The 12,524-nt window shown below is 41.7% G+C and overlaps 3 protein-coding genes across 5 annotated transcripts in view; 2 read left to right on the top strand and 1 right to left on the bottom strand.

Moving 5' to 3' along the window:
* LOC136455117 (protein tesmin/TSO1-like CXC 5) overlaps window positions 1–5,066 on the top strand; it is a 6,083-nt gene extending 1,017 nt beyond the window's left edge. Inside the window, exons 3-8 of the mRNA XM_066455269.1 lie at window positions 3–35; window positions 1,171–1,527; window positions 2,779–2,861; window positions 2,948–3,042; window positions 3,868–4,323; window positions 4,758–5,066. Of these exons, the coding sequence (XP_066311366.1) occupies window positions 3–35; window positions 1,171–1,527; window positions 2,779–2,861; window positions 2,948–3,042; window positions 3,868–4,323; window positions 4,758–4,924 (1,191 nt within the window). The 3' untranslated portion in view covers window positions 4,925–5,066. The remainder of the gene's footprint in view (window positions 1–2; window positions 36–1,170; window positions 1,528–2,778; window positions 2,862–2,947; window positions 3,043–3,867; window positions 4,324–4,757) is intronic.
* A 151-nt stretch (window positions 5,067–5,217) lies between these two features.
* On the bottom strand, window positions 5,218–8,266 carry LOC136450472 (protein CURVATURE THYLAKOID 1C, chloroplastic-like). 3 transcript variants are annotated; one of them, XR_010758359.1, is made up of 7 exons: window positions 8,010–8,266; window positions 7,809–7,897; window positions 7,293–7,379; window positions 7,127–7,189; window positions 6,964–7,001; window positions 5,757–5,956; window positions 5,218–5,624 (listed from the first exon to the last, which is right to left on the bottom strand). XR_010758359.1 is itself a non-coding variant. In XM_066450922.1 (6 exons), the coding sequence occupies exons 1-6, from the start codon at window positions 8,119–8,121 to the stop codon at window positions 5,902–5,904; spliced, it is 444 nt and encodes a 147-aa protein (XP_066307019.1). In that variant the 5' UTR covers window positions 8,122–8,266; the 3' UTR covers window positions 5,218–5,901. The 3 variants fall into 3 exon arrangements, 1 of the variants encoding a protein (XP_066307019.1); XR_010758360.1 differs by having other exon boundaries at window positions 5,218–5,587; XM_066450922.1 differs by having other exon boundaries at window positions 5,218–5,956.
* Window positions 8,267–8,522: 256 nt separating this feature from the next.
* On the top strand, window positions 8,523–11,863 carry LOC136453029 (probable protein ABIL5). Its single transcript, XM_066453606.1, has 8 exons — window positions 8,523–9,130; window positions 9,251–9,333; window positions 9,464–9,611; window positions 9,907–10,006; window positions 10,637–10,676; window positions 10,772–10,863; window positions 11,269–11,348; window positions 11,584–11,863. Exons 1-8 carry the CDS (start codon window positions 9,008–9,010, stop codon window positions 11,674–11,676), a joined length of 759 nt encoding a protein of 252 aa, XP_066309703.1. The 5' UTR covers window positions 8,523–9,007; the 3' UTR covers window positions 11,677–11,863.
* Window positions 11,864–12,524: the final 661 nt, after the last annotated feature.

Genomic DNA, 12,524 nt, shown 5'->3' with positions numbered 1-12,524 from the left:
AGATTGGGAGCAGCCCACATACGAATAGGAATAATGTATGTTCTGTTGTCCAAATATTGTTCGCATAGTTACTTTCTAAAGGAACATTTATTGCCATTTGTTTTTCCTTCGAGTTTCAGTTAGTTATAGCGATGCCCATGCTCATTTAGAGGTCATAGTTTATTCTAATTGAGAGGATTTGAATTGAAAGACCCTTCTAGCTGAAGGGAAAAAGGAGAGCATTGCAATAAATTTATACGAGAAGTTTCATGATAATACCTGACATCTTAAAATTATTTATTTTTGAAGAATTCATGCCTGTAACTCATTTTCTCTAAGTTACTCTGAAGTGCCTCTTTGGAAATGTGTATCAATGTATTAGATTTGTGTGTGTGCTTGGCATTTTGTAAATCCAAATTTAAATCCTCAAAATTAAAATCAACATACCATATTTGACATTGTCTGAGATGGAAAATTGCTATTGTTGAACCTTAATCAAGCTCTTGTCTCTTTATTAAACTATTATTGATAAGCTTTCTGTAAAAAATATATCCTGGCAAGGTAGGAAGAAGACAAGGTTGGTGAAAAGTCCAATATTCAGTCTTCCCTGCAAAATGTTTGCCACCTATGCCCTAGCAAAGAAGTGCATGTTTTGTTTCCTTCTGCTTATACTAATATGAAGTGCACCTCCAGCCAAAAAAACAAGCTGTTCTAGAATACATTAACTTTCGCAATTTGTTCATCTCTACACAAAATCTACTTATATTTATTAAAAAACAATATTCATGGATTCGCCAGTAAAAAGTGCTTTAGTGTAATTATAATGTTATTGATTTTCTATAGCGTATTCTTAGAAAACGATGGTAGAAAGGATGCATCAGAGACTATTGATACCTTAAGTAACAAGAAATTTAGACTGTAGGACACAGGTAGTATTTTTAGTTGAAAAGGAATAATGTTTTCAATAGGAAGGCCACATCCATATTTTCTCTTGTTATTCATAGCTAGCAATAGTAATTGGGAACTGATGAGACTTTGATAAATCAAATATGCTATTCCACTAACCTTAGACCCTAACCCTATTCTATTTACTATCAAATACAGACATTATCTCATTATTGCATTTCATTTAGGCCATGTTATTGTGCTTCCATGACATGTGGCATTAATTCTAGTCCATGAAATTGCCAGGAGGTGTCTAGTGATCTCCCTTTAGTAGGGAAGCATAATAAAGGGTGCCACTGCAAGAAGTCAGGATGCCTCAAGAAGTACTGCGAGTGCTTCCAAGCTAATATACTATGCTCTGCAAATTGCAAGTGTATGGATTGCAAGAATTTTGAAGGAAGTGAAGAGAGAAGAAATCTTTTCCAAGGGGATCACAAAAATGCAATTAACATGCAGCAGGCGACAAATGCAGCTGTAAATGGTGCTATTGGAGCTACAGGATTCCCTTCTCCTTCCACATCAAGGAAGAGGAAACATATTGATCCTTCACTTGACAATTCAAATAAGGAACATGTAGCGCACAGGAATTATCACATACCTCAGGTAATGGACATGCCTAAGACTTGAACGTGCACTGTTTTCACCTCATTTCTTTATCTGGGAATGGCTCTGTGTTCTTGCCTTATTGTCTTCAGGAGCAAGCTGAAGTGCTTTGTTCCATCACTAGGAGTGAATTTTATTCCATGAATTGAATTGATGAATAGTGTCTCAAAACTTTTCTTTTTTACGTGACAAAGCACTGTGCCAGACTGCCAGTGTTAGCTCCTTATACTCTACTTCTAGTAGATAAATGTGCAAACACACTAGTAGTCCTGTGGTTGGTCACTGAGTAATAATCGTACCACAGCTGGGGTTCAAATCCTGCCTTGTACCCAAATAAAAATCACTGTGCCTCTGCAAAAAGGGATAGGGTCATACTTATCAATGCCATTCCGGCTGCTATTCCGGTTTGCTCACTGGAATGAAACATTTCGGTACCGGATGATACCAGTGTACCATTCCGGGATACAATAAATAAAATGACAAATATATTTACAATTAACAATAACATGTACATGATATAAGCATGCATTCTGGTACAAGCGTTGGAGTTGTGGATTGCAGGCAACAAGCCTAAAACAAAAGGCTAATGAAGAAATAAAACGAGGTTCTAGGTGTAGATTGCACAAACACACACCCTATGGCCCAGCAGTACAGAGCTTGGAGCGTTCGCACTTCGCAGGGAGAGAAAAAGTAGGGCCCTTGCTGCCTTTGCTGGAGGGTGTGCGCTGCAGGAGTACAGGACCATCAGGAGTCATTACACGTTGCAAGAAATGCTGTGGCAGGACAGTACCTAAACCAAGAAGCGGAAGATTCCACATGGAATAGCCGGAACTAGCGGAAGTGGCCGGGATTCTGGCCGGTACAGGATACAGTGTTGGCTGTGCCGGTCCTTCACTGGTAGGAGACATTACGGCTCGTACCGGAATGGTATTTACATGCATGGGTAGGGTGCCCGTCTGTGGTAGGTAGTTGCAGGTTTTCTCAGCCGGTTTTGTTGAGGTTTCTTCTTAGTACAAAGCTGTGGGGTGGTATTTCCCCCACCAGTTGAGTTTTTTTATAGATAAACGCACCTTACGGAATTCATTTTTTTCTATTTTCGTGGGAGAACCTCGAATTATCTAGAACATAATTGCAAATTAAAATTGATTTTTTATAAGGAGATTAGACAAAGCTACTTGTGGCAGCAGTTATTATGAGACTCTGTTGAAACTAGTTGTATGTACTTCGCACTTTAATCAGTCTATTTATCAGAAAAATGCAGTACCTGATGGTTCAATTCCAACAAGCCAGTCTGCACATCCTCCAACTCTGGGCCCCTTTAAAGTTACCTACAGGTAACTGTCCATAAGCTATATAACGTGTTCATAGAATGCCTACCATATTTGTTTTCTATTGATGGGTTTCTGCCATCCCACTTCAGGCCCCTTTTAGCAGACATTGTCCAAGAAGAGGACATAAAGGAGCTATGCAAGCTTTTAGTGGTGGTATCAGGAGAGGCTGCAAAAACATATGCTGGTACTGCTCGTCTTTACGTTATTTTACCTTTTGTGACTTAGAAACAGAAAGTGACATTCAGTTCTGTATCCATGAGTTATCTTGTTGATATGCAGTGAAGTAACTCACATAGATCAGCACCTGTTTGTTTCAATATTAACTTGTCCCATGTACATGCAAGTTATTCTTTTCTTGCTTCAACGTTGGATTCGATCTTTTGTCTTGACTTGTTTACAAGTTTACATCATTTCCTGAACCTGGAATTTGGATGCTGGTGAAGTGCTTTATCAAAGTTTATTTTGACAACAACCAGAAGATAAGATATAGGGACAAAAGTGTTAGTGCTTCATCTCTCCATGCAGAAAATAAACGTGGGATACTTATTGTTATTGAGTTATTTGGGTTTTGCTTGGATGTGCAGCTATTACCTCTAATATATACTGTTATGTTATACTCTATAAATTACTAAGCGCTACATATCATGGTCAAGGTTACCATTTGCCTTTTTCCTGTTGAAACTGCATGAGAGTTGGCAAGCAGTTGATATGTACAATCACACTTTCTGTTTCTTAGATCATCTGTGAGTGTTTCACTGCATATTTTCACTTCTGTCCTTCAATGTGCTATATTTATTTATTTATCAATATAAGTATGGACACAGATTACATGTAGCACTATTTCATTCCCCCTGAGACCTGCATGTATGCACTACTGTATGTTAAGAGAATGCAACCAAGAACAACATAGAGGATTAATGGATTATAAACAGAGTCTGCAAAATGGTTAAATGGGCATTAATTGGATGGTTATGTGCTGCTCATTGTATTATTTTTATTAAAATAACAGGCCGGAAAATGATGGAAGAGAGGGTTGGCGAGAAGGAAGATGAAAGGGGAGGACAGAAGGAAGGTGACACGGCAGATTCCCTAGCATTGACAAACCATGATAGAGAAGGAAATAATCAAGATCCAGATCAAAAAGCATCAATTGATAACCATTCAAGTAGAGGAACTCATACGGGCAAAGCTATTCTAGAAGAATCCAGACCTAACTACGCTGATGATCAGAAGTCCAATAGACCTATGTCTCCTGGAACACTAGCACTGTTGTGTGACGAAGAAGTGCTCGAGAAAATGTGTGACGAACAAGATACAGTGTTTACGACTTCTCAAAATGCTGTTCCTCAGCAGACAGTAACTGTCAACCAAAACCAATCTGCACTGTATGCAGAACAAGAAAGAGTTGTGCTGACAGAATTCCGTGAATGCCTCCGCAAGTTTGTGGTAAAAGGAAGAAGGAAAGGTACACCAAATGTTCCTATTCACCATGCTAATTGCTAATGCGAAATCCTTGCACGTGACCTCATCTTGTTACTTCACATCAGTGATTTTTTTTTGAGAGGAGGAATACAGTAAGGGAGGCCCCTACTGTGCAATTTATTTTATTATAAAAAAGAGAATAGAAAGATAGTTCGGTCAGTGATATTTGCCAGCATTGCATAATATATGGATCCATCTGACTGAATGGTTTTACATGGTCTTGTGTTGTCTGACTTAAGAGTTGAACTTGGTGACTTGCTAGCTCATTTATACAAGTACTTTCTTCCATTTTATCTGGGAACTGAGAATCCATTAGTAAACCTAGGAAGGCTAGAGTGTATATTGTGAAGAGATACATCCTTTTCTGTTTGCTTTCTAGGGCTAGGATGAGTTTAATCCTGATTATTCTCCCTGCAGAGAACTCCATGGCAATCAAATCTGAAACATCTGGCTATCCTGGACAGGTAAATGGTGTTTCTCAAGTACCATATTCAAAAGTAGATGTACCTGTTGTAAAAATATATCCGCAGAGTTCCAGCAGTAATGCTGGAAAACCTGTTACTGGCTTTTTGGACAAAAACTGAAGCCTGGGCGTTCCAGGTTTGTACTCAGGGTGTTGCAATGATCAAGGGAATCGTGTTTTCACCCCTTTAACATGTTTATCAGATACCTGTATCAGCCTTGATAGATATAATTTATATTTTAGAGAATTCAAATTTATTCTCATTGGTCAGAATAAGTGTAATGCTGGAATCTGGATAGTTAGTTTAGTCATAAATGCATTCAACCTTGTCGTATTTTCTACATTGTAGTTTCTCTCTTTTCTTTCCCTCTCGAAATTTTATCATTTGCCATCCACCTGATTCGAGCCAAGATGTAGCTGATGTTTGTGTTTTTGCAAAGTGTGTGTGCCGCACACAAACCACAACAACTTGGCTGGGGAGGATGTCCTTACAAGAGGAGCACAGCTGGGTGGGTGCTTATTTCAAAATCAAAAGTCAAAGGAAGAAAAGGTATCAATGCAGAGATGGACTCATCTGTCGTTGTTGCACTGATGTTATTTTGAACTCGCATGATCTTTTTAGCACCAAGGTGACATGTGCTACATCGATTCCATGGCTCTACAACTTTTGGCTGCCTTGTGAACTGTGATGTTTGATTGCCAACCCACAGGATAATTGTAACGGCGTCCTCATTCACCGCTGGCCATTACTGAATCTCTTTGATATCTTTTCTTCTTTGTTGCGCTGTTTCCATGATTTCAGATGTAAATACCCCTTCGTCCTTGTACGTGGAATTGAATAGCCGAAGCATTCAGTACAGGAAGAATCCGGGTGTCTGTTTTCATTAGACTCGTACAACAAGAGGTCCGAGTCCAAGTTTTGGTACTAGGAAAACGGCTTTAATCACACTAACCTGTACAGAAAATTGGTAGTGCTTATGTAGAGTAGAAAATGGCAACACTCATAGCTTGCAGACTGTTTATATTGCATAATTGCATTCGGTACGCTTGCAGAGAACCCATGACAGAATGCTTGCTGTCTACTGTCGCCTGCAAAGGTTACTGCCCCAGGATTTGAGATACTGAGTTTTTTATGTTCTTCAGAAATTCTTCCCTGCAGATAATATGAACTAATCAATCCAAAACGCAAAATAGGACCCGTGATGAATCGAGCAATACCAGTTAACTACAATGCTTATATCTGTACGGCTACTTCTAAATTACTCTCCCGTTTTGGTATGTTGGCCTATGGCCTTGGCAGACTTATCTCACACGGCACGTTTGGCAACTACTGAAAAGGGATATAGGAATTAGTGATGGGAGTTGATGGAAAGAATTCAAGTGGAAATTTAAGTCTTAGTCTAAATTCCTTGTTTGGTTAGTGAAGAGAATAAGAAGGGGAGTCCAAGAGAAAATGTATATCCCATGTATCTTGTCATCTTGTGTGATTTTTAAGTAGGAAATTATATGAAAAGACATAATGGAATGATGATACATTCATTTTTCATTAAAAGCACAACTCACACCCAACTACCACCTCTCTCTAGGGAAGTGATTGATGAGTTGGTCTCTAAACTCCCATTCTCCCTCCCACCAAAACAACCACTCTCATAAAACAAAAAAAAATCTAAAATTCTAGCTCCAAACTTCCATTCCCTCCTTTCAATTATCTCCAACCAAACGTGTCAATAGTGTTTGTCCTATTGCAATACGTTTCCTCTTTATACCTGAAGTTAAATGCTTTGAAAGAAGAGATGTGTACCATATTATTTAGTTGGGGTATGCTTGAAATCATTTCACATGTTTTTTCTTGAAAAGATACTATCTCTTAATACTTCCTTCATTCCAAATTATATGACGTTTTGACTTTTCTAGATACATTGCTTTTAAACATAGTATATATCTAAGTACACAACAAAAGCTATGTATCTCTAAAAGCCAAAACGCCTTGTAATTTGAAATGAGGGAGTATATCCTAAGAGGTCCGGCAGTCATCCTCTCATGCCTGCTGCGGCTTTGCACGTATGTAATGGACTAATGGTAGTGCGTTGATCGGATGGACCAATCGTACCTATAGCATGGCTGTATGAACGAACATAATGGAACAGGAGTAGTTATTACCTCTTTGGCTTGAAGAGGAGATTGTTGTAGATGAAAAGCTGAAAATGTCAAGAGTTGATAATCAGGGCTCGGGAAAACTTACTTGCGATGATATAAAGTATTTGAAAAGATGGTAAAATTTTAGAGTAAACCCTAGGAGCCTAAAGGTGGGACAAAAACTTACCCACGCAACTAATATCCCAACTAGTTCAAAGAGAAGAGGAAGAACCGGGAGCTTATCGATGATCTGAAGATGAACGAAAACATGGACCAGATTAACCTTATGTGGCTTGTAGGTGAACGCTCATCTGTTAGGAATTGAAAGCTGCAACATGTCATTTGGAATGTACCTCAATGAGGTTGACTGAAGCCCATAATGCAGCTATTGCGGCAAAGCCTATACCAGCTAGACCAAAAATGTCTTCCGCAGTGCTGAACTGTATTCGTTTTTAAGAAAAAAAAAATAATCAATACGACTATAGGAGTTTAGTTAGTCTTCCGCAGTGCCTCATGGAAGTACTAATGTCACCAAACAAAGCATAACCCTAAAGCTGCAGGATTGATGCATCGGGCATGGAAGTGAGCTTTGTAATGTTCAAAACTGCAAACATGGATCCGTTTTCTGCATTGTCAGTATGATGTCCCCAGCTAAGTTGTAAGTAGTAACACCCAATCTTGAGAAAGGCCAAGTTTGCTTAGCCAACAGCCACACAGTTTACACTGAAGACAACGAGGCAAGTCGCAGCACATTCATAAGAGAGCAAGAAATTTTTGGCCCTTTTGAAGAAGCTCAAACTTCAAGCTTGATATGGCTAAATAGCTTTTCATGAGTCATGACTCACAAGTCACCAGGACAAGAAACTCACAGAACTCGTGACGTATTTCACTATGCTCCCGGATGATTCTGAACTGTCCTGCGCAGCCTTGGCAACGACACTGCGGCTCCTTAGCTTGTCTGCACCACGCACACATTGCAGAACACAACGATGCATGTGAACTCTCGCATCAGGCCCCTATGCAGATTAACCAGGAGGAATAAACGGCAGCCCATCTGAAGGCAATTTTACCTGAAAGTCTGGGAGATGGCAGCCGTGGGGGACGGCCGCCGGAGAGGCTCCTCTTGCCGGATGGCGCGAGAGACGCCGCAGGCTGGGCGACTGCGAGGGCACACGCCATCATGGCTGCGCACAAGCGAGAATCGCTGCAGAACGAGGCGGGATTGAGAGGCACGCGGCGATGGGCGACGCGTGTGGAGGAACACGAAGAACTGCTTGGCCTCCGACGTCTTGATGCGCCGCACGGCACCGGATGTGAACCGGAGCTCTCTAGTCCACTAACGCAACATCAGATGTCTGGTTTGCAGATTGCCCCCTGAGTTCTGCATGTATTTGCACTCGTCACCCCGCCAGATGGGAGGTGTGAACACTGAACAATGGCGACAAAGAAGCTCTCCGGTCGGTGAATCGGTGATGGTGATGGAGCCACTAAACAAACACCAGATTCCTTAATCAGGATTCAGGATGGACACGTGCCGCCTGAATCAAACCAAACAAAACGCTAGACACAAGAATCCAACCGGCACCGGCTGCTGGCAGCTGCAGCTGCAGCAGCAGCGCGCCATTCGTCCCAAAGAAAAGAGGAAGTAGCAGCGCGCCCGTGACGAGCCCTGTGCACGGCGCCGCGCCGTCCGAGCGTCCGAGCCTCTCGGTCCTCGAGGAGGGACGCGCGCTTCCACGCCACGAGAAACCCCGTCGTCTTCGCGTCATCGTGTGGGCGGTGTGCCTCCCGGTGCGGAGCCGCCGCCCCGCGCCAAAGGGAGGTCACGCGACCGCCTGGGCGCCTTGTCTCCTTGCCCCCCGGTTTATTTGTCCCCGAACGCTCACTTCGCGCTCGTCTGCGTATGCCATTTCTGTGCTAGCTAGCTTGCACCCATTGTGAAGCCGAAGCTGAGGGGTCCGGGAGCGGCGACACATCGCTACAGTGCTCTCGTCCTGGTTTCCGCCTCAGGCGTTGCTTGGGGCCGCGAGCGGGGAGTGCGTGCCTGCGTGGGGAGGGAAGGTCGGAGATGGACGCTGAGGCCGGCGAGGCGGGGATGCAGCAGCCAGGGGTGGCGTTCCCGATGCCGTTCGACAGGTCGTCGTCGCGGCTAGGCGCGCCCGGCGCCGAGAGCTTCGACGGCGCGCTCAGGGTACGTTGAGCTGTTCGTCAGTTTTGCTCGGCCGTGTCGTGTCCTGTTCCTGTCGCGGCTCGGCGCGGCCTTGTTGGTAACCTTACAGGCTGTCGTGTCTTGCCGTCTTGGGCCGTGCAGGAGCTCAAGGATCTGCGGTCTCAGCTGCACGAAGCGGCGGACTGCTGCGAGAAGGCGTTCCTCTACACCGACAAGAAGAAGCTGTAAGCAGCGCCGCCGCTCCCTCTTCTGCTACCCTCATTCTGTTACCCCACGAAGACATTGGTTCACAGGACACGTCACCTCTTTTTCATGGAATTATTATGTGTGTGCTCTGCTTTCATGCATGTGAAGGATTCTGGAGGGTACAAAGGGTTACATATGTGACGCGGTGGTAGCTGTGATTGATCACTTGGGGACTGTTTCATCCAAGCTTGAGCACAAGCTGCAGGAGAAGACTGACGTCACACAGACAGAACGAAAGATCAACTTCTTGAACCAGGTTGGACTTCTCTTGTTTACTTGCAAAGTAAAGCGCTGATTAACAGACTCTGATTTCCAATTGAATAAGTACTCATTACTTACGTGTTGTTCAGATCAGAACTTCATTTCTTCTCTGCTACTACAATTTTATTAAGAGTACTCTTTTATTAATTACGAAGTCAGCATTAACATATGCATGCTGCATCATATTTCTTTCATAGTTAGTAAAACTTTACGATGGCTGCCAATGGGCAAAGATCAAATGAAACCTTAACGATTTACTGAATTTTGTTATGGTCTGTTCATGGCACCAGAGGCTTTTGACATGCGAACAGTATGCCATTTCTCTGAAGCTTTTGACTGTACGAGGGGACCCTGATGCCATTCAATATCATCGTCGTTACATCTCACAATGTAAACCTTCTTAATTTTTCTTGCAAACTATTTATATCTCACATTTTACTGAACCATTAGCATCCATGCTTGCAACTAAAGCAATTTACCTACCTTCGAAGCGAAAATTTAGTTCCCTTAGCAAATGTTCATCAGAGAAATGAAAGACTATAACATTACAGATGCAATTAGTGTATTTTTGTATTGTCCTGTGGATCAGTTGTGTTCTGATTTGGTAGTTCTAGTTTCTAGCACAAACATCTTATTAATGGTTTTTCTCTTACAATTTGTCGGGTGTCTCATGATTTTGCCCTATTGTATTGTTCTTAGACATTATTTCTTTTCTTAATGGAAAGATAAGCAGCTCTCCTGTTTATTTTGTATTCAAATTGTCTAATGTGATTCCTGTCTGAATATTTCTAGTCACAAAAGTTTAGTATCAATTATACTATTTGTTTCCATATATACATCATCTTTTGGTCCATCCAAATAGCAAACAGGGATTGCATACTTTTTGTTTTGAACAGTGTACCTTTTTATTCAGTTTCATTTCGCTCAATTATTTCAAAATTGACTGGTTATATTATTATTGATGATTCGTTCAAAAAAATGCCATTATTGATTTGGTGTGTCTGCTATATTTTTCAACAGCTACTCAAAGGTCCAAACTGGGAAATGGTGTTGGTTCGAGGTTTTTTTTTTGTTACTTGTTAATTTTGATCATTTTGTTATTATTTCACGTATGGGCTGCACCATTTAATGATTTTTTCTATATTTATATGATAGTAAAAATGATGCACGACTTCCGGAAATTACTGGCCCAACAGTATCTGGAGCTACGTTCACTCTCAAGCCATATGATGTTCAACCAGCCACTGGTAATAGTAATATGTAGTTTTCTGGGCATATTTATATAAGATTATATCGCTCTTAGTATAGCACTGTTTCTCTAAGTAATCCCTTATGGTTATCTTCATTCTTTTAAAGAAACAGCTTAGCAAAAAATTGGCAATGTTATTTGAATAATTATTCTGTAGCAACTAGTAAGGAGCCTGACCATAAATTGCTAAACTCATCAACAGAGGGGACAATACTGTCTTTGTAGAAAAAATGAAATTGTATGAGTGTTTGTATGACTTGAAATTTATGTCAATGTATTATTACAATTCTACTTGAGGCTTAATAATAAGGTAAAAAATATATGTTAATCTTGTGTGTTTGTTCATCCATTGTCATTTCCTGGAGTCATGATAGATCTTCTATGTCTGTTCAATTCTTATTAGGAAAAGAACATACCGTGGTATCAGCAAATTTTGAGGACAGCCCAAGGACCATAAGAAGGTCATTCTCGTTTAGAGCAGAGGTATATTTCATTTCTATATACAGAAAAACTGGTACCTTATGTTTACTTTCAAAAAAAGAAAAGCGTACCTTATGCGATAATTAAATATTATTTCCTATCTAATATGTTGTCTTAGCTTGACACTACACTGTACAGACACCACAAAGTGATCGAACACTATTAAAATTGTATAAAGATTTTTGTGATGGTTTATGTTGATCAGAACAAGATTTTTTTTTCTTTGTACTTTTGGCAGGATGTTCACATTGTTCTAGGTGATCAGAAGAAGAAGGCCAACCATGGGAGCACGAGTACCATCTTGTCATTTCTCAAGAAAACCAGGCGATGAGCATAAGAACTTTGCTAAAAAAACATAAGAATCAATAGCACCAACGGGATAGAGTATAACTGTAGAAGTATCTTTTCCCCATTTGGATAGTCTTTCTTTTGTAGTACTATGTTGGTCCTAGGGGTCATGCAACGCTTTCACTGTTTCACAATAAGTACTGATATACTGAAAGCATTTGTTCAATGAATCTATGGGCTTGTGTCTTCAGTCGCTAAATCTGGTTTCTTGTGCTTCGGGTGGCTGGTTTGGCACAGTTATCCCCACCTCCAGACGCTACATTGGTGGATTGGTGGCTCCGGGCTGGTACACAGGTTCCACACCACTGCAGCCGCAGGACCTTCCAAGCCGAGTCAATGTCACCGCCTGTGCTCTTCCAGCGGATCATCGACGAGACAAATGCTTTGATGGGTGCGGGCTTCGGAGCTATGTCGGTCTTCTCGGCGCGGGGCACTTAGGTAGTCCGTAGTTTAGCTGTAGTATCTGTTCGCAAACAGACACACACCAACGTCACACACACCACACTCACTCACATCACATGTACACCGATCCTATATTACACCTAGATTCTAAAATCACGTCCTTTGTGAGATCACCGGGTCCATGGATCCGTAGACGACGAGGTGCGTCGTATTCCTTTTGTAGTTCCACGCGCGAGAGGCAACAGAGTTATTTGGGGGCGAACCCTGGTGAGACACCAGAAAATCGCAGCCACCGGGGCTCGATCCCTAGCCGGCAAGGTCCCAGCCACCGGGCCTTGCCACCCGAGCTACGCTCGGTTCTCGGTAGTCCATAGTTCTTCGATCGCAAAATTGTTTTTCGTATAATTGCTTCTTGTAATGCCCGCTCGC

This window comes from Miscanthus floridulus, chromosome 5, assembly GCF_019320115.1.
Source record: "Miscanthus floridulus cultivar M001 chromosome 5, ASM1932011v1, whole genome shotgun sequence".
NCBI classification, from domain to species: domain Eukaryota; kingdom Viridiplantae; phylum Streptophyta; class Magnoliopsida; order Poales; family Poaceae; genus Miscanthus; species Miscanthus floridulus.
The sequence above is the reverse complement of the archived record's forward strand: the minus strand, read 5'-3'. Positions and strand labels throughout refer to the sequence as shown.